Source organism: Zalophus californianus, chromosome 13 (assembly GCF_009762305.2).
Source record: "Zalophus californianus isolate mZalCal1 chromosome 13, mZalCal1.pri.v2, whole genome shotgun sequence".
NCBI classification, from domain to species: domain Eukaryota; kingdom Metazoa; phylum Chordata; class Mammalia; order Carnivora; family Otariidae; genus Zalophus; species Zalophus californianus.
Genome location: NC_045607.1, coordinates 8,265,865 through 8,291,832, shown reverse-complemented (window position 1 = coordinate 8,291,832; position 25,968 = coordinate 8,265,865). Strand labels below are relative to the sequence as shown.

General features: G+C 43.9%; 1 protein-coding gene across 5 annotated transcripts in view; it reads left to right on the top strand.

The window, feature by feature from the left end:
* Positions 1-25,968, top strand: part of GARNL3 (GTPase activating Rap/RanGAP domain like 3) — a 141,852-nt gene that overhangs the window by 23,311 nt on the left and 92,573 nt on the right. For 3 of the 5 annotated variants that reach the window (XM_027614301.2, XM_035723671.1, XM_027614300.2), the window contains exon 3: positions 13,064-13,133. In XM_027614301.2, the coding sequence (XP_027470102.1) occupies positions 13,064-13,133 (70 nt within the window). Of the gene's footprint in view, positions 1-12,064; positions 12,117-12,351; positions 12,372-13,063; positions 13,134-25,968 lie in introns of those variants that run through there. The other 2 variants (XM_027614302.2, XM_027614303.2) reach the window with 2 other exon arrangements.

The window sequence follows — 25,968 nt, the reverse complement described above, 5'->3', positions numbered from 1 at the left end:
CTGCCTGTGCCCTACTCACCACGGGAGCTCAACAGCCCCTGGAGAATAACAGCTAAAAGCAATCAGGTTTCCTAAGGAGGTTATGCCATTGCTAAGAATTGTATTCCTCTGACTATTTGAGTTTTTTATTCTTTCAAATTTTGTAGTCCTCAAGGGCCAGCAACCCATTTTTGGTGCTCACCTCATCTCAAAGTACCAGAACACTATAAGGACACACTATAAATAGTGAATAGATAGTATTATTCTTTTAAATCATTGCTTTTACGGAGCAGAAGGAAATGGTTTAGGCTGCCCTGCCCTAAATTCACCTAGCTAACACTCATTTTTATAAGTCCTATTTTGGCCTTGGAAGCAGACTTGTTTTCTTGTCATCTTCTATAGTGATAAATGTTCTTATTAAAATACTTTGCCTCCTACATTTCTGTAAGTTTGGTTTATCTATTTCTTTGCTTTCTTTAAAGCTCTTTCTCACCCTTGGCTTCATAGTTTCATTTTCTTAGACTATCTCAGAATCAGAGTAGCTTAGTGAAGTGAACATTTTAGAAAGCCCTTCAGAAATATAGTTTGGCCTTAAAAGCACAAAGTAAGCTGCTTTTCTTCCGCTACATAGTCTGAATGTGCCTGCAGGAAAACTGTGCATAGATAAGCGTGGAGTGGATCTAAATTGGTCCAGAAAATTAGAAGGAGAATACAGAGGTCATTTAAAATGTAGCCTGGGCCTCCCCCCTCCCCTCTTCTAAGGTCCCCTCAAGGTAAAATTCAGTCAGTTCCAGAACATTTATTTCTATGCTTGAGACTAAGAATTTTTCACATATGGATATGGGCTATGAAGGAAATCAAAATATGCCACCCCAAAATATGCTACTTTGGCATAAAGATTAGTTTGAGCTGAAGGCAATGGGGAAAAAACACACAGGAAGAACTCTTTGCCTTAAAAGCAGGGCATAAATTTCCTTTTGTGAAGGTGCCCCCTCGCTTCTCTCAAACCTAGAGGAAGAGAACAACCCTTACTGCCAGAGACAGAGAAGGAGGGAATACAATTCTTAGCAATGGCATAACCTCCTTAGGAAACCTGATTGCTTTTAGCTGTTATTCTCCAGGGGCTGTTGAGCTCCCGTGGTGAGTAGGGCACAGGCAGCTTCAGTTCCCGGGAAAGGGCCAGGAGGTCCTGGCGGAGTGAGACCATACTCCTCCTGGTTTTCAGATCACACGAAGCATCAAGATGGGTCGGCAAAAATAAGCCTTACTAAATAACTTGTATCTGCCATTAGTTTTGCCCATGTATTTATCTTACCACGATTTACCACTCCTAGAAGAGCCTCACATCCTTCTTTTGTTTAGTCCCTTCTCCCCAGTTTATTGCCCTTTGTTAAAAGGGTATATAAACCCCTGAGTCTAGCTGCTTTTTTGGGGTTTGCTCCTCTGTGGAGCCCTTGTGCATGTAAAATTAAAAATTAAACTTGTATGCCTTGACATCTGTTGATCTAGCTTTTTGTTTGGTTAATTCGCAGGCTTCAGTTTCAGAACCTAAGAGAGTAGAGGAAAAATTTTTCCTCCCCAACAGCTATGTTCCTAAAGTGTGAAAATTTTAGATTTCAACAAATTCTAGCTTGTCACAAAGAGACTTTTTTTTTTTTCCTTTGGGTTGTTCTTCAAGCCTACACACACATCTTTCTAATGAGAGGCATGGAGCACAACTTCTGTTTATTCAGATAGTTACTGTGCTCAAATTAGAAATCATGCTAAGTGCTTCTTCATATGTATTTTCTCATTAAACCCAACAGCCCTATGAGGAAGGTACCATAGTTATCAGTATTTGTTGAATTAATTCATTATTCAAGCCCCATTTTACAGCTGTAGAACTGAGGACTCATGAAAGAGTGATCAAGCAGTGAATTAATGGTGGGCTAGACAGGGCTAAGTAAATATAGGCAACACTTATGCACATATAATTTCTCTGTACATATAGATATTTATTTAAGTTTAAGGTCAGGGTTCTATGTTTTCTCTGTATGACATTTTTAAAGAATGTTTTTGTGCTATAATTTACATGCAATAAACTGCAAAGACCTGATCCACTTTTTAATGTTACAGCACCAGTCACTTGCACTTAATTGTATCACCTGCTTATTGAAAGACACCAACTACCAAGCATAGGAAATGTGAACTTTCTGAACTGATGGCTAGTGAATGAGGTCACAATTCTTCCATTGTGATGGCTCCCATAGCATTTGCTTTGTTTGCTCATATTACTGGCATCTTCTTAATCTCTGAAATGTATTTTTCTGATATTAACCTGAGGCAACATTTACAATATTCTTATGTCTGACTCAAAACAAATGTCATGAATATGCGATCTAATGGAGCTCACTTCCAGCAGCAACTGATAGTGAAATTGAGAGCACATGGGGGTGCTCTCAGGCCTGATCCTAGAGAAAGTTATGAAGCAGCCTCTGTGTTCACCCTACCCAGTCTAGCTCACCCTACTACCCTCCTGTTACTCCTGGCCCCTTGTAAAGAAGAAAAGCCCTGGGGCGCCTGGGTGGCTCAGATGGTTAAGCATCTGCCTTCGGCTCAGGTCATGATCCCAGGGTCCTGGGATCGAGTCCCGCCTCGGGCTCCCTGCTTCTCCCTCTGCCTCTCTCTCCCTCCCTCTCTCTCTCTCTGTCTTTCATGAATAAATAAATAAAATCTTTAAAAAAAAAAAAAAAAAGAAGAAGAAGAAAAGCCCTTGGGGACATGACGGTTCTCCTCAGATCTTTGAAGGGCTTTCCTATAGAAGTGATCTTAACTTGTTCTATATGGCCCCAAAGAGTGAGCTGGCTTGTTTTCATTCATTCATTCATTCATTCATTCACTCATTCATTCTTACACCAGCCCACTAAGAGCTAGCTGACTCTGTGCCAGGTATTATGTTAGGTGCTAAGGATTTTGCATTGAGCAAAACCAAGGGAGATCCTGCCAGTGTGAAGTTTATACTCTAGTGGGAGAGGCAGGTGTTAATCCAACTCCTTCTTTGGAGTTTCTAATCTGGGGGCAGAGGGTGGGTCAGGAAGAAGGCGTTTGGAGAGTGCATTCCAGGTCCTAAGATGAATAGCCCAGAAGCTGCTCATGAGCTGAAGGAAAAGGAAGAAAGGCAGAGTGGCTGAAATGCTCAGAGGGAGCAGGCCTGACCCCACAGTGGTGGGGGTGGGGGGTGGTATGTAAAGAAATTGAAGAAGAATGAAAGGGCGAAGGTGTAGGACCAGCTGGTGGAAATCCAGGTGTGGTGGACTTTAATTCATTCTGGGAGAAGATGGTTTAATAGCCAGAATGGAGGGCCTTGGGGCATACTGTGTTTGTGATCACTAATGGTGTGTAAGTACAGACTGGGTAGCTCTTTTTCAAGTATCTGACAGAGAATACGCAATCACAGATAACAGGTTGGACCCCAGATGGTCCCTAAGTCTGTGGAGCTGGAAGTCTCTGGAAGTCTCTTCTACCCTAAGATTGTATGATGAGACAGGAAGACTGATGAGGACGTTGTTGGCATTCAGAATCTTCTGGGTCTGGGATTCAGACCGCAAGGACCTGTCAGACGGAGAGAATGGGCTGGCTGAAGATGGGTGATGATCACCCACGGTGGCTGAGGACTGACCGTAGAGCTCGGGAGGGAGAAGTCAACAGTGATTAATTCCATAGCTTGGAGACTGTGAAAATAATTGAGTGCTGGCAGAAGTGAGCAACCACATTGTTGGATCAGTTTTGGAAAAACCACACTGACCTCCTGGCACTTCTGGGAGAAGTAGGAAAGGTAACTGAGCATATGTCAAGCCCAGAGGTGTAAATTTGGGACTTGTCAGTAATACTGATGCCATAAAAGTGCACAAGTCCTTCAAAAGACGGACTTCAGGGAGCACTTCACATTTGGGAACAAAAAGAGAAAGAATGAGCCAGTGAAAGAGGCAGAGGTGACTGGTTCTATGGGGTCCTGTAGAGGAGATGCCTTCCCTGGGCATCCAGTGGGTAGGAAGTGGGTCTGCCAGCATTTCTCAGGTCGCCTTTGGGATTTATTTTGGTTAAAAATACAGGTGCTTAGATCCCACTCCTGAAGATTCTGATCGAGGAGGTTTGGGGTAGGGACTGGGCATGTATATATTTAGATGAAATTTTTTTAAGCAAACTAAAACTTTTGCAGAGGACAACAGGAGACTGTCTTTATGATGTTATGTTGGTGAAGGATTTCTTAAGTCAGAAAAACAAAGACCAGAAAGGAAAAGATTGAAAATGTTTACATTAGAATTTTTAAATTTCTTCATGATAAAAGATACCAGGAGCAGATTTTTAAAAGAAAAACCACTGTTTTGAAGATGACATCTGTGATTTGTTAACCAAAAAGGGTTGGTATTCAGAACAGACCGATAATTCTTACAAATCAATTAGGAAAAGACCAACAACCTACAGAAAGGGAGTGGGTGAAGAAGCAGGAATAGGCAAATCCTAGAAAAGGTAGCCCATCTGGCCAATGAGCAAAAGAAGAGTGTTATCAGGGGAGTGCAGATTGAAACCACACCTCAGTGAGACACTATTTCATATCCTTCAGACTGGCCAAAACCAATTTCTGACAACACCAAGTGTTAACGAGGATACGGAGCACCCACGACTCCCATGCTGCAGTTGGGAGAGTAAATTGCTACATTCACTTTGGAAAACAAATTTGCAATATGTAGAAAAAATAAAGATGCACATATGACCCAGCAGTTCTACTCCTGGGTATGTCATCTAGGGACATGATTGCCATCGTACTGAAGGAGAGATGTAAAAGGATGTTGATTTTACAGCGCTGTTTAAAAACTGGAAACAACTGAAATGTCCAACAGTAGGAGAATGGAAGAACAACGGTACAGTAATCCAGAAGGCTACTCTACAGCAGCGTATGGGAATGATTCAGAGCTACAGGTATCAACATGTACAAATCTCAACAACAAATTGTTCAACCAGAGAAGCTAGTTGCAGGAAGACATGCATAGTAATGGTATTTGTGTAAAATTTTAAAACATGCTAAATAATACTGTATATTGTTTATGAATAAGCACCCAGTGCAAATATAAAAATATGAGCAGGAAGTATAAACCTAATTATTTAGTGATTATTTCAGGGCAGGGAGAGATGACAGTGGGACCAAAGAGGTACTCAGGGGTTTCAAGTCTGTCTAAAATGTTCATTATGTTATTTTTTTTCTATGTCTTGAAATATTTCATAATAAAACAGACTAGAGAAAAAAATCCAGATGATTCTGATATATAGCTAGGTTTGAGAACCAAGATCTAGAATCAGTGCTTCTCCAAGTTCATTGTGTGTATGAAGCCTCAGGGGATCATGCCATTCTGTTTCATTAGGTCTGAGGTGGGGCCTGAGAGTCTGCATTTCTCACCGGCTCAGGTCCAAGGACCACACTATTCTGAATCGCAAGGGTCAGAATAACCTGGGTGTTCTCTAGGATTCTGGGCACACAGGGTACTAACCCACTCTGGATAGCATGCCTCCCTTCAGGGTCTGGGTGCAGCTGAAGGCAGATCTTGTGCATCTCAGTGGAAAAACGTTGAGGACCTGGGGAGAGAGACCTTGGAGGGATTTCCCCAAAGAAGCAAAATCTGCAGGTGATCAAGGGAGGTATGCAGCAACATATGTTATCTGTTCATTTTTTTTTTCCTTAAACCAGTTTCTGCTTAACACTTTGTGGTCATGCCTATATAGGTCTCCTGTGGGCAAATTATGCTTGGAGCTGGAAAGCTCTTCAGTCCCTTTTTCTTAGAGGAAAAGGGAAGCTCAGGTCACTGAAGAGTGGGGAAGGGAGAGAGCAGATGCACAGACCTTACATTTGCAGGAATCTTCTTGTAGGTAGTGGTTCCCAGCTTTCTGGATGGTGGGTCTTGAGCTGAGAAAAGCACGACAGGCCCCCCTCCCCCAGGCTTCTGCTCTGGGCACCCACACCTGAAGACTGCATATGCTACTCATGAGGGGATAAAAAGAGGCTGTTTTACAATTTACCATATTTGCTCCACACAGGTGTGCCTTGCTTGCACAATATTTCTGTTCCCATGAAATCCTGTGTCCTTGACATTTTCCCGCTGAACCATAAGCACCCCAAGATCCAGGGACCACACATCTCAGGTGTAGCACCTGAGCCCAGTACCTGGTACCTCATACGTGCTCAGGAACTGTTTATTGAATGAGTCAAAGAATTTTGACTCAGATACAGTTTTTTTTTATGAAACTTTTTTTATTTTGAGAGAATCATAAATTCATATGAAGTTGTAAGAAAACAGAGAGGGGGGGGCGCCTGGCTGGCTCAGTAGGAAGAATGTGCGACTTTTGATCTTGGGGTCGTGAGTTTGATCCCCACCCTGAGAGCTTACTTTAAAAAAGGAAATAACACAGAGAGATGCCAGGTGCCCTCTGCCCAGTTTCCCCCACGGAAGCATCTTGCATCACTGGTGTATGGTTTCGCAGCCAGAAGGTTGTCGCCGATATAGCACACTGGTCCTAGGTTCCTGTTTTACACACAGTCCTGTCACATGTTAGATAAATGGAATCACACAGTCTGTAACCTTTTAGGATTGGCTTTGATTCACGCACCATAATTCCCTGGAAATATATGTTACATTTATCAGCAGTTTGCTCTTTTAATTACTGAGCAATACTCCATGGGCTGGATATACCATGGTTTGTTTAACCATTTGCCCCACTTTTTTTTTTTTTAAGATTTATTTATTTATTTTAGAGAGAGTGTGAACCAGGCTAGGGGCAGAGGGAGAGGGAAAGGGAGAGAAGCAGATTCCCTGCTGAGCACAGAGCCCGATGCAGGGATCGATCCCACACAACCCTGAGATCATGACCTGAGCCAAAATCAAGAGTTGGATGCTTAACCAACTGAGCCACTCAGGCGCCCCCTAACCATTTGCCCTTTCAAGGACTTCTAGGATTTTTCCAACCTGGGGCTATTCTGAAGAAAGCTGCTACAAAACATTTGTGTACAGATTTTTGTGACTATCCATTTTCATTTCTCTGGGATAAATGCCCAAGAGTGTAATTATTGGGTCATAAGGGTAACTGCATGTTTAATTTTATAAGGCACTGCCAAACTGTTCTCCGAAGAGGCTTAGCTTACCATTTTCCATTCCCACCAAGATGTGTGAGGGGTCTGGCTGCTCCGATCCTCGCCAGCATTTGGTAGGGTGTTTTTTAGCTAGAGACAGAATTTCAGAGGCACTGGTAGAGATCATTATTGAGAGGAACTTTGCAGGGAATTATCTGGGAAGGCTTGAATTATAGTAGAGAACCAGGTGAATTCCAGGGACATGTGTCTTTGTTGGAAACTTAGTGGATACATAAATACTGCAGGAGGGATGCATTCCAGAATGTTGGAGAAAAGAGGATTCAGTTGAGTAAGGTGTCTTAGTGATGGTGAAAGTAACATCAGATGCACCTAGAGGTTGTCAGAATATCTAATGGTAACTGAGGGGTGAGGAAGGGGAATGAGAAGGAGGCAGGAGCCCACCTGAGTGTAAGCAGAACAAAGGTGAGCAGACCTTATCACTTACTCGTGATTCATTTATTCAACCAGTATTCACTGAGCACCTGGCTATGAACTAGGTACTCTGTAAGACACATGAGGTATAGTGATGACCACAACAGATAAGGTCCCTGGCAGTTGGAATAGCCAACACTTATTTAGTGGCTACTATGTGTCAGGTGTTGTGCTAAGCACTTTATGGTATCTTTTAATCCTCCCATGGAGACGGATATGATTTTCAGCCTATGTTACAGATGAGGAAGGAGACTCAGAGAGGATGAGTAACTTGCCTGAGGTCACAGAGCTGTGTGCCGTAGAGCTGAGCTCCAAATCCAGCCCTGTCTGACCACCTCATGGCTGGGGGAACTTGCTAAGAGTATGCAAAGCTAAGATCCTGGGCCAAGGAACACATGATACTACAACCCCAGAACCAGGATAGGGCCAGGGAGCTATCTGAAGCAAGAACCAAAGGGCTCTGACTCCCAGGGCTCCTTACACTCTACAGATCTGCCTGCTGAATTCTTCCTTCCTTGTATCTGAACTGTCTTCAGAAGAGGACAGAATTCTTCCATTTCATCATTAGAAATGACTGTATGATCGCATCTCTGCTTTTTTGGTGTCACTTACCTTCAGGAGAGACAACTGGTCCCTTCTGTGCAATAAGCTGTTCTGGCTCCTGGTGTTGGGAGGCTCAGCCTCCTCCGTCCAGGCCTAGATCTGTAGTCTGGCTCATTGTTCAGCCTCCCTGTTCCTCAAATAGGGGTGTCTCTTCCATCTGTTTCTTTCTATCTGCTGATCAAGAGGGCTGAGGCCTCGTCCTGGAGCTCCTGACATTGAACTCTCCTGTCAGTAGGCTTCTGAAAATCCGCCTGTTGCTTTTCACACTCTCTCTCTGCGGACCCAGGAAGAGTCCCTGCACTTGCTGTCGGCTTTAACTGTTCCAGCGGGGCTGGAAATGACAGGGGCCTGGATTAGTGGGGTCTGGCCGATCTTCAGGGGGAGTCACTAATCTCTAGGTCAGTCGAGTAACGGACCCATATCACTGAGTGTCAGCTTCCTTTCTTTCCTTATTTAGTTTGACCCTTTGGAGGGGGTTGTCCTGTTTTCTGGGAACCTGATTTGTGTACCGGTAACTTTTCTAGCCTCTTTGTGGGGCTGGAAATCTTTGCTCTCATCCCAGGCCTGGCTTAGAGACGTAAACATGAAGGTCCTCAGCTCTGTGCATGCTCTAACAACTTGAGAATTCATACCACTAATAAGGGCAATAGTACAATAGCTAACACATTGGGTAGTTTTTATGGGACAGAACTTGTGTTTAAAATGAACTTTTATTTGTTCTAATTTATCCTTTCTAACCCTGTTAAGTAGGCCATACTCTCAGCCACATCTTATACAAGAGGGGACTATTGCCCAGAGAGCTTAAGAACTTATATGTCTGTGACTGAATCACATACCCGGAAGGACCATATCACACGTCCTCCCATTAAAACAAACACGGCCTTGTCCCTCCTGATGGAAGTGCTGCAGAATGGCTGACGGGTTTCCCAGGGATTCCAGAATCATCTGGAAGAGCAGTTTTTCAAAATGCTGTCTGTGGACCACCTGCATCAGAATTTCCCCGGCTGCTTTTTAAAGTCACAGCGGTGCTGAATCACCACCTCTGGGAAAAGGGCCAGGGAATCTGCATTTTTAGAAAGCTTCCCCAGGTTTTCTGATGGACTCAAGTATTTCCATTGGCTTATTAATCATAGTTTATGGGGAGGCCTGAAACCAGCCACAGGGATTTGCGAGGCTATACAGCAGTAGTCAGGCAAACTTTTTCCTGTAAAGGGCCAGATAGTAAAGAGCTTAGACTTTGTGGGCCATTCAGTGTCTGTTGCCCCTGCTCAGCACGGCCCCGATGTGATGCAAACGCCCTCACAGACTCCCTGTAACCAAAGGGCATGGCTGTGTTCCAATAAAACTTCGTTTGCAAGAGCGGGCGGTTGGGGGGCCCGCAGTTTGCTGAGCCCTGAGAGTCATCCCAGCCCGCCAGCCCTCTGACCGCCCCTTTCTGTGGGAGTTCTTCTTCTCCTGTCTGCTAATGACAGAGAGCTGTATCCATTAAGATAAAATCACCTGTGGTCATAAACTGAATCTTAGTGACATAATAAAAGTCATTTTTCACTCATGTCACTGGGGATCTTCTCTGTGGTCACATAGGGAGGGACCAAGCCTTCTTCTTGTTGGGGCTTCACCCCTGTTGGTCCTCACAGCCCTCTCCAGTCAGCCAGTGGGTGAGGAAAGAGAGCAAGGATTATTCGTGGGAACTTTGTATGGGCTGGGTCTGGAAGGAGGTACCCATCATTTCTGCTCACAACAGAACTCTTCCTGTTTGGAGTCCAGAAACAGTGATTTCTCAAGCCTGTGAGGCCCTTGGTCTCTAGACTCTCTCTGTTCCCTTCCTCTGTGTGAAACCCGTCCTGTTCTTGCCTGGGCTCGTCTCTTCTTTATTAAAAAAACTTTGCTAAGGTCAGCCAGGAGGAGCCAGGCACAGCATCACTGCTGTATCCAGCCACTTTCCCTAGAGCTCAGAAGGCACAGGGCGCCCTTCTATGTAACTGTAGGGATGCGTTTTATCATGTATTCTGCCACTGTGTTCCCTAGCTCTCCATCTTCCTGGCCGCCAAGATCAGTTTCCTCACTGGCAGCTGCCTGCCTTCCAAGCAGGTGCCATGTATTTTAGGCTGTTGCTATGGTAGCACCCCCAATGCAGGATATCCACTTCCGTATTAGTTTGGGGGACACGGCAGCTTTAACAGGTAAACTGAAATGCTATGGGATGGACACAGCTCAGTGTTGATTTCTTGCTCCTGGCATATTCTAATACAGATGTTCTTGGAGGTGTGGCCTTGGCCTCTTTCAGAGACCAGGTTTTTTCCGTCTTGTGGCTCTGCCCTCCTGTCAGTCCTCAGAGTCCTCTCCACCCTGCTGGCCAAGGGGAAGGAAAGTAGGCGCGCCTCCCACAGGACGTGCCTGGACGTGGTGTTGGCGCTCCGGCCCATATTCTCTTGGCCAGAGCTCAGTCATGTGGTCACACTGCAAGAGGGGCTAGGAGATGTGGTCTAGTGACAAGCCCAAGAGGAAAGAAGAATAGGTTTTGGCGGGCACAGAGCAGTGTCTGCTTCTTGGGCCAGGACTGTCTGATGGACTAATGACCACTGGCTGAGGAGGGAGACTGTCAACAGGCAGCCTGCTATGGTGCTCACCAGGGGTGCTCTCGGATGTTGGCAAGTAAGATCCAAACGATGCGCAAATGCCTTCATTAGTACAACAAACATTTCCTGCATGTCCACTCTGTGCCGAGCAGTAGGCCAGACACTGGGACCCGCAGGAGAGCAAAGTTCCTCTTGGAGCTCTGGGTGACTCCTTTAATCACATCTCCTGTGCTGGGTACCAAGGAGCCCGGGAACCTGGGGAGCGAGTCGGGGAGGCCGGAGGGTTTTGTAACATGGCGGTTCGAGTGCCTCCTGCAGCCACAGAAAGTCACCCCATATAGTTCAGCCTGGCTCTCGCCATTAGCAAGCACTGTCTCCGCGGCGAATTGCATGAAATGCAATTAGAGGGGGAAAAGGGCAACTGAGAGCAGATGTTCTGTTTCTGTATCTCTGGGTTGTTTTCATAGGACACTGCTTTCCTGCTCTGAAGCTTCTAAGGATGTGGTTGCCCCATGATGCAGGGTTGTCATCTTTTTTTGTGTTAGTTTCTGGCTGTTGGCAAAGTTAGGGAGCTGGCACTGTGTCTGAGAATGCCCTTGGTGGTGCTTAGGGCAGCCCAGGGAGGGGCCCAGAGCCCAGCATCCTTGCTCTTCTCATGATGTTGGTCATTTGTGTTAGAAGCTGCTGCTGCTATTGGTGGTGGGGTGGTACCCCCCCAAAACCGAAGAGGTGGGCTGAGCTGGGCAGACAGAGCTTTCAGCCACCAGCCATTGGGCATTCACTCTGTGTCCCATTTCTGGCCCAGGGCAGAGACACTCCTGTCCCTGGAGCGCACTCTGTTGGTAACCCAGGGCTGCTGGGGAAGGATCCCGAAACTGTTACATAGGGCGCTGGCAGTATTCTCCAGGAGGGTTTTCAGAACAGGCTAAGAAAATGGGCATAGAGGACATATTTCATGCATTCTGGAATAGGCCATGGAGGGAAGTTTTAAATCTCTTTCAGAGACTTTTTGGAGGGGTAGAAAATCCTGTCTCTGGAAGCAGGACGGTAGCCCGGGAAATATCTGGGGCACACTTCCACGCTGTATTCATTAATTTGTTGCACATTTTCTGCTAAGGAAGTGAGGACTACAAAAGGTTAAATTTCTCATATAAGATTAATTCAGCCATCTCTGTGAAATGGTGGAAGCAGAATACCAATAGACCCTCATTTCTCTCATGCTGTCTTGCTTGGAGCCTATCAAAGAGTGTCCTGGCAAAGAGTCAGGTCTGTGGATGCTGAACAGTGAAGTCAGTCTCTCTCTGAGCGTGCCAAGAAGGCTGTAATTTAGAAAATGTAGCTACCTTTTAAGAAAGGATGAAAAGGTACAAAATGCACCTTTCTTTGCATGTTGGATCCCAAATATTTTGGAGCGATTTGTAGGTCCTGTGCAATTTTGTTTTCTACCATTTGGGAGAGTTATTTGCATGACGTCTACAAGAACAAAACTTGTTAAAGCTGCTTGCGTTTGTGGGGCTCCGGTGGTTTCAGGAGCACTACTTGGGGTCCTAAATAGACTAACTCATCGATAAGATATGTGTCTTTTGAGTGTGGAACTCTGCATTCAAGATGTAAATGCAGTAAGAGTTTTACCCTTGTTTTAATTGCTCTTCACAATGCCTGTAATTTTTCTTATCTGATTTAAGGGAGGGTGGGGCTGGAGGAAGTGTTAGCTACTGTTATATAAACACTAAAGATCCTTGAAGTTAGATTTTTTGTCAATGCTGCTCTTTTTTTTTCATATTGTCATAAATGAAAAGGGGTGGGGTGGGGCCTACCAGGATTTGGAAGTTTCTTCCTCCTATTTAAAGTTTCATTTCTGCTCTATAGCATCAGATAATGCTGGTTATTTTTATGTTGAATATTTGGGACAAAGAGCCTCTCTTAAACGAGAGATAATTGCAAGCTTTGTCCCTGGCCTCAAGTTTACTGCAGGGCTTCTCATCCCCTTTGGTTATACAGAAATGAAATTATAAACCACCAGTAGCCTTGGAAATCTCAATCGATTCCAAATGACTAAATATTTAATTCAATCATTGCCTATACTTCCAGGGATGACTCGGGTGTTTTTCTTGTTACTGAGGGCTCCACGAACGCCGGCTCTGCAATGGCTGCTGGGGACTGTGTGTGTTGCAAGGAGGCTCCCCTGCAGTGAGGAGCCGGGGCAAAGCCTGTCCCACAGCAGCCCTTTTTTGCAAATGGTAGTCGATTTTTGCAGAAGGTATGTGGCCAGATCGCTATGTATAATACTGATGAAGCATTTTTGTTCCAGCTCTGTCTCGGAAGACCTAGGCTGTAGACGTGGGGATTTCAGTAGGAAACATTATGGATCTGTGGAGCTGGTAAGTTTACACTGTCTGTTCAGTGGTAGTACATTGATTTAGATTTAGAGCATCGCCGAGCTCATCAGATCTTTTGTTGTATATTTACTGTCAGACCATGTGGGTACCGTGTGGGGCTGGGATGGGAATAAATGACTATTGAAAGGCCATAATAATCTGATCATCTTTATCTATTTGTTTTTATTGTTACGTACTCTGTGCCTTCCAGTTTGTTAAAAATATGTTGTGGCTTGGTATTTTTCTCTGGTGCATATAATTGGGGTATATAATTAAATGATTTATGAATTAAGAGAGGCAGCATTCGGTTTTTATATTATCTTATTCCTTAAAAGTTGACCAATCTAGTTTTTGAGGTTTAAATATTATTGAAATACATGTTCTGATTTTCTGTATACCTTTGCTTTCTGGGTATGTGGTAGGAGTTAGAATATTTATGAGATTTTTTTTTCTTCCTGTTAAAAGTATATTTGTTGGACTAGAATATACTGTGATAGATGATAGATACCTGGAATGAAAATATCCACCTTTTCCTTACGAGAGACATTAGGGTTTATGTTATGATCTTTTAAAATAGTATGCTTTCATTTTAAAAGAGGAATAATGAAGGCATATTTTAGCCTCAGTTTTTTAAAAGACAGAACTGTGATTTTTTTTCCCCAATTGCATGGAAATTTGAACAAATTTTCAGCAAAATGTGCTCATAGAATCTTCTTGATTATTATTTAACACTACTAAAAACATTGAATTTATTATTTCTATCTATTTACAAAAAATGAGTTGCTTGGATCCATTTGTGTAGTACTCAATTTTCCTCCATTAATATATGCTGCATTCTTACAGGGCTTAAGTAGTTGGACAAATTATACCAGAGCTGTGTACCAGTAGCAGTATTTGAATTCACTTGTATATTATAGACTTGACTGTGTATCTGGCCCAGGGCTGAGTATTCTTGAAAATATAAAATAAGTAAAAGATTTGGTCCTTGTTCTTAAGGAGCTGACTGTCTTGAGCTGGGCAGATAAGATACATAAAATATCTAGAAAATGAATTTAGTCACATAAAAGACACATTGATTGACTCCATCAGTGTGTGTTCTGTGTCCATCACTGGTGGCACCAGACCAACTCAGACCACCGCCTCCCTCGAAGGAGCATGTGTAGAACTATAATTCAGGGCGGGAACTGGTAAATCTTGTGAGAGGGATACAGTAGGGCCCGGTGGGGGAGAAGAGAAGGGAGGAAGTGACCCATCCTAGCCAGGGATCTTGGGGAAGCAGCCGGGAAGGCCTCGTGGAGGCTGTAGGACGGCCGTGGGTTGGTGGTAGAGAAGACAGACAGTGGATATTTGCAAACAGTGTGATTCTTGTCAGTGATGTGTTCCAGGGGCAGTGAGCAAATGGCCCTGCCTCAAAGAGTGTATGAGGCAGCCGAGCTGAGTGGCCACAAAGCAGGCAGGCTTTGAAATCAGGCCTGGCTTCCCATGCCAGCTCCAGCACCCACTACTGTCTCTGGACTTCTCCGAACCTCAGTGGCGCTTAAGAACTTGTGCCCAGAAGTCATTTTGTTTCATCATTTCCTACTTGTCTGATCTTGGACTTCTTTTGGCCTCAGTTTTCTCATATTATTATATATTGTATAAATGGAGATATTAATATTATCTACCTTATAGGGTTGTCAGGAGATCAGATGAGTTGATGCATATAAGCACAGTCCATATTAGCTAGCCGTGGTGGTAAAGGTGAAATTTGGTAACCAAAGGAGGACCTTGACTTGCAGGTGGACTTTGGACCGGATCCAGTTAAGTCACATGAAGCTCTTGTAAATGGTGAGAGTGGTGTTTGGGGAGACAACAAGGGTGTGAAAGATGGACCCTTTATAGACTTGTGGAAACCACAGGCTGTCAGACTGGGGAGGTAGTTGACAGAGGTGGTTCTCAAACCTGAGCAGGCATCTGCATCACATGGAGAGTTTCTTAGAACAGACTGCTGGGCCCCCGTCCCCAGAGTTTCCAATCCAGTAGGTCTGGGATTGACCCAGAATTTGTGTTTCTAGCAAGTTCCCAGGGGATGGTGATGTCGCTGCTCCCAGGACCCACTTGAAGAAAGCCCGCCTTAGAGAACCCCAGACTTGTCATCGATTATCCTCAGCCTAATGAGGCAGCTCATTGACCAAAATTCTTCCTTTTATTTGTTCAAGTTTTTGTTTGGGAGCCATGGGTGTGTCTGTCTCTGTGTATGTGTGTGTTTCTAGCTGACTTTTAAAATAGTATAAAGTAAATTTTAAATACATTTAAAAATTCCACATATAATTCCCCTGCCCCATTGCCACTTTTTTCATCTCATTTTGGTACCTTCTAATCTTTATAGCAACTAACCTCAGTTCCACCTCGCTGTAATCAAATTACACGTATAATTTTGTCTTCCTCTTTTTTTCGTCCAGCCGTATTTTGTCAATGTCTTCTTGTTATATAGCCCTTATGTTACCATTTTAACCACGTGATAGCCCAACATCGTTATAAACAATTCTCTGGGTAACAGTTCCCCTCCTTTTGTAAAATTAGGTTGTGTCGACTTTTCCCTTGTCAGGAATGGCATGTCCTGGTGGTTGGAATGGTTGAGAAAAATCAAATGAGCCAAGTTCCATTTTTGCTGTCTAAAGATCTCTTGAAAATCTGACTCCAGTGTTTCAAGGAAGGAGACATTTTCTCTCATCTTTGACCAACAGCTAGTTATTAAAAACTGTTTTTGTATTTTCTATATGCATCAGAAAATAAGTTTAACTTTTTTTACACACCTGATGAAATTGTTGGAAACCCAATAAATCTTGGGCATCTTGAAACTCAAAGTTTGTAGAAGGGTGCAAAATTGAAATTTTAGCATAGACTTCTTTTGACCTTGAACAAATGAGGTAGAAGTCCCTGTGAAGAACCAAGCTTGGCTATTGACATCAATAATGAGGACAGATTTGGGGGCTTAGTTGTATGAATTTGGTGAGTGAGAACATGGAAGCTCAGACCTTTCTAGACTCATGGTGGGGGGTTTTCTCGGCGCTCATCCAAGACCCATGTATTGAAGGCCTGCCCCTGCCCCCCCGCAGCGGGCATGGTGCTAGGCACTGAGCGGAGGGAAAAGGCAGTTTCTCTGCCTTCCTGGAGCTGTGGTCTGGCTTTAGGAGCCAGCAGTCTCCAGCATTGCTGCTTTGCCAGAGCCCAGCTGTTCCCTGCCTTCATCAGGAATTGTTTCCTTGCAAGGAACAAAGACCCACTCAGTCCAGCGCAAGTCTAAAGTAATTCACTGAAAGGGTGTGGGTGAAGCTCACCAAAATGAAGCACAGGAAGCTCAGCTGGGCCTCACGTGACCAGGAAGCCATCAGACTCTAGCTAATTTCTCAGGTTCTCTTCGGTCCCTGTGACTTCTTGCATTCACTCTCTGAGTACTGATGCATCATCTCAGCCGACCAGCTCCCCTGACTGCACAGTCACCTCTCTCCTGTCTGCTTTCCAAGCAGTGGCGGGGTTTTTAACACCTCTTTTCATGGTGGTCAAACATACACAACAGAAAATTTACCATTTTTAAGTGTACAATTCAGGGGGCAGGAAGTACATTCACAATGTTAGGCGACCATCATCATCATCCACTATCAGAGCATTTTCCACCAGCCCAAACAGTAACTATACCCATTAGACAATAAGTCCACATTCGCCCTTCCTCACCAGCCCCTGGTAACCTCTATTCTACCTCTGTCTCTATGAATTTGCCTACTGTAGGGACCTCATGTAAGTGCAGTTCTGCAATATTTGTCCTTTGTGTCTGGTCTGTTTTACTTAGCATGATATTTTCAAGGTTCATCCACGTTATAGCATGTATCAGAATTTCATTCCCTTTCGTGGATGAATTCCATCCTTTGTATACACCACATGTGGCTTATCCATTTATCTATCTCAGTGCACACTTGGGTTGCTTGTACTTTTTCACTATTGTGAATAATGTTGCTGTGAGCATTGGTGTGCCGGTCTGTGTTCAAGTCCCTGCTTTCTTCAATTCTGTTGGGTCTGTTAACCTGAAGTGAAAATACTGGATCATATGATAATTCTATTTTTAACTTTTGAAGAATTCCCAAGCGTGTTTCCATAGTGGCTGCACCATTTTATGTCTCCACCAGTGATGCACAAGTGTTCCAGTTTCTCCACAATCTCACCAATACTTGCTCCATCTGTTTAATAGCCATTCTAATGTGTTGTAAAGGGGTGTCTCATTGTGATTTACCTTTCATCCATGACCACTGATGTTGAGCATCTTTTCATGTGTTTATTGGTCGTTTATATTTCTCCTTTGGAGAAAAAGTATTCAAGTTCTTTGCCTTCTTTGCCCATTTTTTAATCAAGTTGTTTGTTTTGTTGTTACTGAGTTATAGGGGTTCCTAATATATTCCAGATATCAATTCCCTTATCAGATAAGTGATCTGCAAATCTTTTTTCCTGTTATGTGGGTTGTCTTTTTTGTTTGTTTGTTTTTTTAAAGATTTTATTTATTTATTTGACAGAGAGCACAAGCAGGGCGAGTAGCAGGCAGAGGGAGAGGGAGAAGCAGGCTCCCAAGGAGCAGGGAGCCCGATGTGGGACTCGATCCCAGGACCCCGGGATCATGACCTGAGCCGAAGGCAGACGCTTAACCGACTGAGCCACCCAGGCGCCCCGGGAATACAGTTTTGTTTTTTTTTTTAATTTTATTATGTTATGTTAGTCACCATACAATACATCATTAGTTTTTGATGTGGTGATCCACGAGTGGGTTGTCTTTTTACTCTGTTGACTATATCCTTTGATGCATAAAAGTTTGTAATTTCCATGAAGTCCAATTCATCCATTTTTTTTTCTTTTGTCATCTGTATTTCTGGTGTTATATTCAGGGAGTCATTACCAAATCCATTGTCAGGAAGATTTGCCACTCTGTTTTCTCCTAAGAATTCGATACTTTTAGCTTTTACTTTTTTTCCTTGATCCATTTTGAATTGTTGTACGTGGTATATGGTGTAAGGTAGAGGTCCAGCCTCATTCAATAGGTTTATGATCTATTGGGAGTTATTTTGTGTGTGTATGGAATGACATAGGGGTCTGGCTTCATTATTTTGCATGTTGATATCCAGTGTTCCCAGTACCATTTGTTGAAAAGACTGTCCCCCTGCTCAGCAGGAAGCCTGCTTCTCCCTCTCCCGCTCCCCCTGCTTGTCTTCCCTCTCTTGCTGTCTCTCTCTCTCTGTCAAATAAATAAATAAAATATTAAAAAATAATAATAAAAGAAATAAAATCACTTGACCAGACATGCAAGGGTTGATTTCTGGGCTTTCTCTTCTATCCCATTAGTGGATATGTCTGTCCTCGCCCCAGAGTGATGTTTTAAAATGTTGGCAATACAATGTCTTTTCTTTCTGAAAATGCTTCGTTGGCTGCCCATTCAAGTCCAGGCCCTTTACGAAGCCCTACAAGAACCTGTGTGATCCCGGTCCTGCCTGCCTCTTCCACCCTCCCTCATGCTGCTCTGTCCACCGTGCTTCACACATTTGGCCTTGTTTTGGTCTCAAGGACACATGAGTTCTTCCTCGTCCCGGGGCCTTTGCACTTAATCTTCCTTCTGCCTGGAATGGTCTTCCCCATCCCTTCTCATGCCTGATCTCAGCTTAAATGTCACTTTCTCAGAGAGGCCTCCCCACCCACCCTACCTCAAGTGGTCCTTCTCTCCGTGCTGTTCTAAGACTCGGCATCCTGTTTCTTTTCTTAATAGTATTTCGCTCACTCTATTTATTTCATGTATTTGTTTATTTACTACTCTCTCGTCCACTAGAGATGAGGGTGGGAACGACGTCTGCCTTGTTCATATTTGTATCTCTAGGACCTGGCACAGGGCCTGGCACAGACTGAGTTCCTATTAAATGTTGTTTTTTACTAAACTGACTTCCAATCCCCCAATTCCCTTTGTCTTACAGCCCCACTGCCCACCCCAGTCTGTTCATTCTTGGGCCCAGTTTCAAATGCCATGTACAATGTCATGGTGATTCAGGTGTCTATCCCTGATTCAGCCTGTTGTGTTCAGGGAAGTGGGGTCATGTGGTATAAATATGGCCTCCGAGACCCATCTCCTCAGCACAGTTTGGGGATGGGGCAGCTTCTCTCTGGAAAGGTTATAGACGAAATTCAGTTCCAAATAGCATGACACCCCAAATGCATCTCTAACATTGCCTCATATAGTAGATGATTTAAAAGCGCAAACTAAAAGCACCTGGTGAAAATTTCTTCTTCTGCCAGTGAACCATTATTCTTGACACTTTTTTCAATCCCATAAACAAGGGTGCAGATTATAAACTCCCTAAAAATGAGAGTCGTGACTCTTTAGTTACCACTGTGTCCCTAGCACCAAGCACAATGCTTAGCATTCGTTACTTAGTAAATATTGATTGATTGAATGAATGGTTCAGTTTGGTTGAAAATAGAAAGTAGCCTAACCCATCAAATAGAAATAAAAGAAAGGAATAACACGCCTCTTGGACCCCCTCCCCCAATATAATTGGACTCATTAGCTTACAGTGCATTCCATCTAAAACATATTCTTGATGAATTGGAAGTCTGGTCTCTCATGGCAGCATTCTCAGCAAGGCATAGCTATTACGCCATCGACCATTCTTCATCACTTCATATGGAAATCTGTCAGGAAAAGCAAAGATTGTAGCTTTTATTGATCTTTTCTTGGCCTTTGACTCAATGGATACGAAACTGATGTGTTATGAATGATGAATGGTATGGGCACAATATAGATCTGTCTCCTGCCCAGCCCCGCTGCTGATTCTCATATAACCCTACGTCTTGACACTTCTGGGGGTGCCACAGTCTGTTAAGGCAATTTCAAGTCCAGATAAATATTGTCCAATCCTTTTTAAACCTGTACCTTCATGACTCAAGCCCGCATTTTGATGAGTTGCATGCTCCCCTGCTGTATAGGAAAGAAACATATAAATGCTTCTCTGTGAGGATGGCATGGTTTTGTTGTGATGAACTCACGGTGGCCTCAAAGGCTGTCGGTACTACCTAATTACTATCAAAAGAACGGTTTACAGTGGACTTGCTTGGCATCTGCAGATTTCCACATTTGAGGTTTTGACTGTTGAGGACTCCTGCAGGCTGATATGTAGTGATTGGTATTTTTGCTCAGGCACGAATTTGAATTATGCCTGTGGGACTGTTGTACAGAAAGATGATTCTTGGCTAATGAGCGATCTAGCGGCCCATCCAACATCCCTGACACAGTGCAGCTTTGTTCTCTATTCAGAGTTGAGGAGGCTTTTTGTTTTCATAGGCGTTTTATGGGAGAAATTATATTCTATGTAGTATTACCAAATTGAGAAATTATTGAAGTTACCAGCATATTTCCCTCAGGAACATCAGCACATCAAGACTTCGACATTCTACAGCTAAAATCATCACTTCGGCAGATGTTTTCCAAAATGGAACTGGCTCATATCTAAATCTTAAATAGCAGGTTGACTCAGTGAGGTACCGCCAATCATGTTTATCTTAGAACATTTACCAGTAAGTTAACGTGGTTTAAAATTGTGAGTGCTTTTTTGGATATTTTTGGTGTCTTTGTGGGTGACTTTGAACCTTTCCCAGGCTAAAATTTAAAATTCTTGCAACCATCTTTTGTGATGTAGAACCTAAGACCTTCATCCTGTAATTGTTTATGTATCATAATGGAGACAAATCTTTTATGATTATTTTGTTATTACCATTATTAGTTTTAACGTTTATTGAATGTCTGCTATGTGCCAGTCACTGAGCTAAATGCTTCGGGTGCATTTACCTGTTTAACCCTTACAAACAACTGTGCAGTAGGTATTGTTTGATTATGTTGCACATTGTGGGGGTTCAGGAGACATTTGTGGATAATGAATGGCTCCCCATTTAACTCATGATCTCAGAGAGGTCCCACAGCCAGTGAGTGGTAAAAGTAACATTTCCACCCAGGTCTGTGTGGCTCCAAGACCCCCTGGGCCTAATCTCTCAGTCTCTAAGCCCGTATGCTCTTAACAGCCCGTGCTGCTTATAGGCTGTTTTCTAAAGAAATGAAGTTGATTGTTGGAGCAAACTCCTCTGCCCTTAATCAGCAGCACAGAGAAGCTCTGCTTTAGGTTTTAGCTCAAACGTGTAATTTCAAACTCTCTTCTGGCCAAATCTTAACAAGCTTGATTTTAAAAAGAATGTTGATAAAGAATTATAAAGAATTATCCAAAGAGACATCCGTGCCATAAATGGCTTAAATTTAATTCCTGGATTAATCTCAACCATAAGACAGCCACAAACATTTGGCCTGATGTCTGTGGCCTCTCTTAGACTTGCTTATCTTGATCTGTGCCTTGGCATTATGCCTTTTACTTGCGCTGGTGGACAGAATAGAAAGAGCCATATGGATCTAGATGGTATGTCTCTTGTAGGACGCTCTTGAGGCTTTTTCTCAGTGTTCCACAAAGTTTCACTTTTAAGAGGACCTATGAGAAAAGTTTTGCTCAGGACCAGAAAGTACAGTGCTTCTCCCATGAAGCTGCTTTGTTGTTAATCTTATAGGCAGTAGGAAGTCTGTAAATGACTTGGGTTTTTTCCTCTTTGCATTGGCCTCCAGGAAGCTCAGAGCCCTATTTATGGCTTGCTTCTAACTACCTTACATCCTAATCTGATTCTCTTGTTTTCACTTTATTTACCCACACCTAATTTGCCCTTGTTCTGAACTTGCTCTGTATTTAATTTTATCCTTTGAATAAAATATATTCCAGAAAGGGGCACCTGCGTGACTCAGTCAATTAAGTGTCTGACTCTTGATTTCCGCTCAGGTCATGATCTCAGGGTCATGGGACCAAGCCCCCCATTGGGCTTCACGCTGGGCCGTGGAGCCTGCTTGGGATGCTCTCCCTCTGCCCCTCCCCCCCACTCACGTGAGCACTCTCTCTCTCTTTTTTCTCTCTCTTTTGGTAAGCTGCTTTAAACATTTCTTAAAAATAAGGTAGAGGGGTGCCTGGGTGGCACAGCTGGTTAAGCCTCTGACTCTTGGTTTGGGCTCAGGTTGTGATCTCAGTGTCGTGAGATTGAGTCCTGCATCAGGCTCTGAGCTCAGTGCAGAGTCTGCTTAAGACTCTCTCTCCCTTTCCCCTACCCCACACCCGTGATCTCTCTCTCTCTCTCTAAAATAATAAATACATCTTTTAAAATAAAAATAAGGTAGAGCATAAACAAACAAGGCATTTCCATATCCAGCCCTTAACAGCCTACCTTCTGTCCGCTGTTGACGGTAGTAAGTTTATAGAATGACTTTGACCCTGTCTCCTCCCCACCCTACTTTTTGAGATAGTGTGACTTACTTTCATAACATCAACAACCCTTGAGGAAAATTACCACCACCTGACGAGCCATTCAGTGACCATCTTGGGTAGTTGAGACCCAAAATGATGCCAAATCCACTAGCTAAACTAAGAATACCAAACAAGTCCTCTAAATTTTCCCACACAAAAGTCTTGGGAACAGCCACTTCCATGATATTCAGCACCAGCATGCTCTCCAGTTTCAAAAATAGAACTGAAGAGGGGCGCCCAGCTGGCTCAGTCGGTAGAGCATCTTGGGATCATGAGTTCGAGCCCCACGTTGGGTGTGGAGTTTAAAAAACAACAACAACAACAACAATTAGAATTGGAGACACTCCCCTCCCAACCTTCTGCAGGCCCACGGCTGCTCATGCTCTTCCTGGTGGCCTCCCATCCCTGTGCTGCCATGTCCTTCCCCGCAGGATAATCTCCTTGCTGCTGCAACGACCCCAGCTCAGCTGCCCATCTCTGGCTCCTGCACCTTCTACCGGTGTCCCAGGGTCTTCGTTCACTGACTCTAGTGGTTTTCACGTAGTGGGGTATAGTAGTATCCTGGTATACTATAAAAATATTTTCAAATTCTGACCGGTGTGTAACTGTTTATTTTTTATATAACCAGAGACACAAATTGTTAACAGATTGTTTGCTTAGTAAATTCTTCGCAGGAAATCAAGTTTTCTGCCTTGATTTTGGTTTTTCATATGCCCAGGAAGCAAATTTCTCATGTGTGTCTCAAACACAGAGTCTTTCTTGGTGCCTGTTGGGTAATGCCCTTTGCCTCTCCCATCTTGCTTGTGCCAGAGCCATCCCTGCCCTGCACCTGCCCCCTCAGCTTCCAGTAAGAGCGGGCTCACCAGCGCATACCCTCCGTTGTAGCAAAAGTAAATTTTTAACTCGGTCAAAAGTATATCATGTTATATACTTTTGTATACTGTTCTCATGAAGAGAAAATATTTTCATTGTTTTGAAAATGCTCTTTAAGAACCTGTGCTTACTTCTGAATGTAGGCAGGTCCACCATCAGAACTGTGGGGTCCAACAACCACGAACACACACACACACACACTCGAGTTTGAAAACCACTCTTTCACTTCTCTCAGTGCTGTTAAAGCTGAAAAGGAATTTGGTCTGTTTTCCAGTATTTCACCAGGTGGGCTCTGAATATTCAGAGCTCTTTTTTAAGCCCTCAGAAGTAAGTCTAGCCCTTTTAACTTACTAACTGCCTCCGCTAGGTTGGGGGACACTCCCCCCAGGGCCGCAGGAGGGAGAGTGTTTGAGGTTTCACTGAGGTTCCTCCCAGTGCCCCTCAGCTGAGGCCCTGGCCTTCCAGCCCCGCCCTGTCTCAGGTCAAGTCTCTGCTTTCTTCAGGTACACATCCATCTCATGGGTTGGAGCAGCTTTTCACTGTCTTTGTAAGAGATGGGAGCATCTGTGGTGGGTTCTACAGTTGGCTTCCCTTGCTTTTCCCCACCAGGTGAGGGTAGGGCAAGCCAAGCCCCGGGTCCAGCGTGGCCGCCATGGCTGACCGGCCACAAAGGGCTTCCGGTTTCACGCCTCACTGTTACGGTTGAGCCCCAGCTAATATTCTCATTTTTAAATGGAACTATCCTACCCATTTAATTAAAGCAGTGACTTCGGTTTCCTTTATGTGTAAGAAGAGGATTGTATGCTTTTTGGTCTCAGCTTTTTAATCAGTCTACTGTAGTTATCACTGTGGTGCAGTCTTTTAAAATATAATCTCAAACCACATTTGCTCAAGAGGTGGTAAGACTTTTTAATTACTCTGGGAGCACCTTTCAGCCACTCTCTGAAGTCTCTTTTTGATCCCTGTGATAGTTCCACAATTTTCCTTCTGAATTCCTCCTTTGGATGCTTCCTCTTCTCCTTCACTGAGCCTGCTCTTGCCAAGGTCACAAAGACCTCATCGCTACCAGATCCGCACCTAATCTTTATCTTCCAGGATCAGTCTGCAGCACGGGCCCTGTGAACACCTTCTTCTGCCTCCCTGCTTCACCTTCTCAGCTTCTTTACGGATTCCCTCTCTTCTGCCGGGTCTTCACATTTTGATGCTCCTCAGGGTTCTGTCTCACGTACTCTGCTCATGCTACACACTCCTTCTTGGTGATCTCTCCTACCCCATGGCTTCAGTTACTGCCTTCAGACTGTGACTCATACATCCATGTATTCTTCCCACATCTTTATCCACAGCACGTAGAACCATTTGCCCAAATGCCCACTGGATGTCTCTCCTGGGATGGCCTGTAGGCGGCTGAACCTCAACCTGCCCCAAACTGAACTCAGGTTGTCCCTCTTCCCTACCTCAGACCACTGAGGGAATGGTGCTACCTTCTTTTCAGTTGCTAATTCCAGAAACCAGGAAATCTCCCATACCCCACATCCAGTCTCTTAGCAAATCCTATTGGATGCATGTCCTAGAGAGATTTCATGGCTAGATTGCTATTTATTCACGTGGATGCGCACATACAACGCCAGACAACCTTTTGAGTGGTAGGGAGATAGATGCACACATACGTGTATATATGTATGCATGGAAATACATATGTGTGTATGTATGTATACTAATTCAAATTCCACAATCACCTGATGAGGTGTTACTACCCCCATTTTACTAGGGAGATAACTAAAGTTTAGAGAGATTAATAACTTGTTCAAGGTCACACAACTAGTCAGTTGTAGAGCTTGTCCCCCGACCTTATCCCAGTGGGTTGTATTTTCCAAGAAGTTCTGTTATCTTGCCGTGTTATGGCCTGTTCCAATGCCCCTCAAACTTTATTGTTCATAAAAGTCACTTGAGGAGTTTGTTTGAACTTCAGGCCCTAATTCATTATGTCTGGGGTGGGCTGAATGGTGTACAGTTTTACGGGCTTCCATGATGAAAGTGACTTTAAGGTCCTTACATGTTTCTCATTTGATCTCTTAAGGAGCTAGGAAAAAGAAACGAGCAGGAATGTTTGCTTCTGTATACCCTTTTTTTGTGTGGCATTGATGTCATTTCCTCCTTCCCTGAGCTTCTGGCACTTTGTCTAGTCTCCTGACATCTCGACGATCCCATGCCACTAGTTTTGATAAGATTACATCCATTTTGTCAGAATGCTCAGCTGTAATTAACCTGAGTCTGGGGGCTTTGATTTCCTTAATGCCATAAAGAGTTCTTTCCCAAATATTCAGCTCTGTCAATATCATCTTGATGCTTTCAAACAAACAACCTTCAGCATCTCTCCTTTGTTTATGGGATAAAGCAGGAAACTGTTTAGCCTGACATTTAAGGCTTTCCCACAGTCTCTCTCCAGCCTGTCTTTGGAGCCTTTGCTCATATGGCCCATGATCTAGCCGAAAAGGCCTCTACTCACCATTACCCAGGCCTCTTTATGGCTCTGTTTCCTTCTAAAATACCTTCTTGGTCTGTTTTCCAAGCAG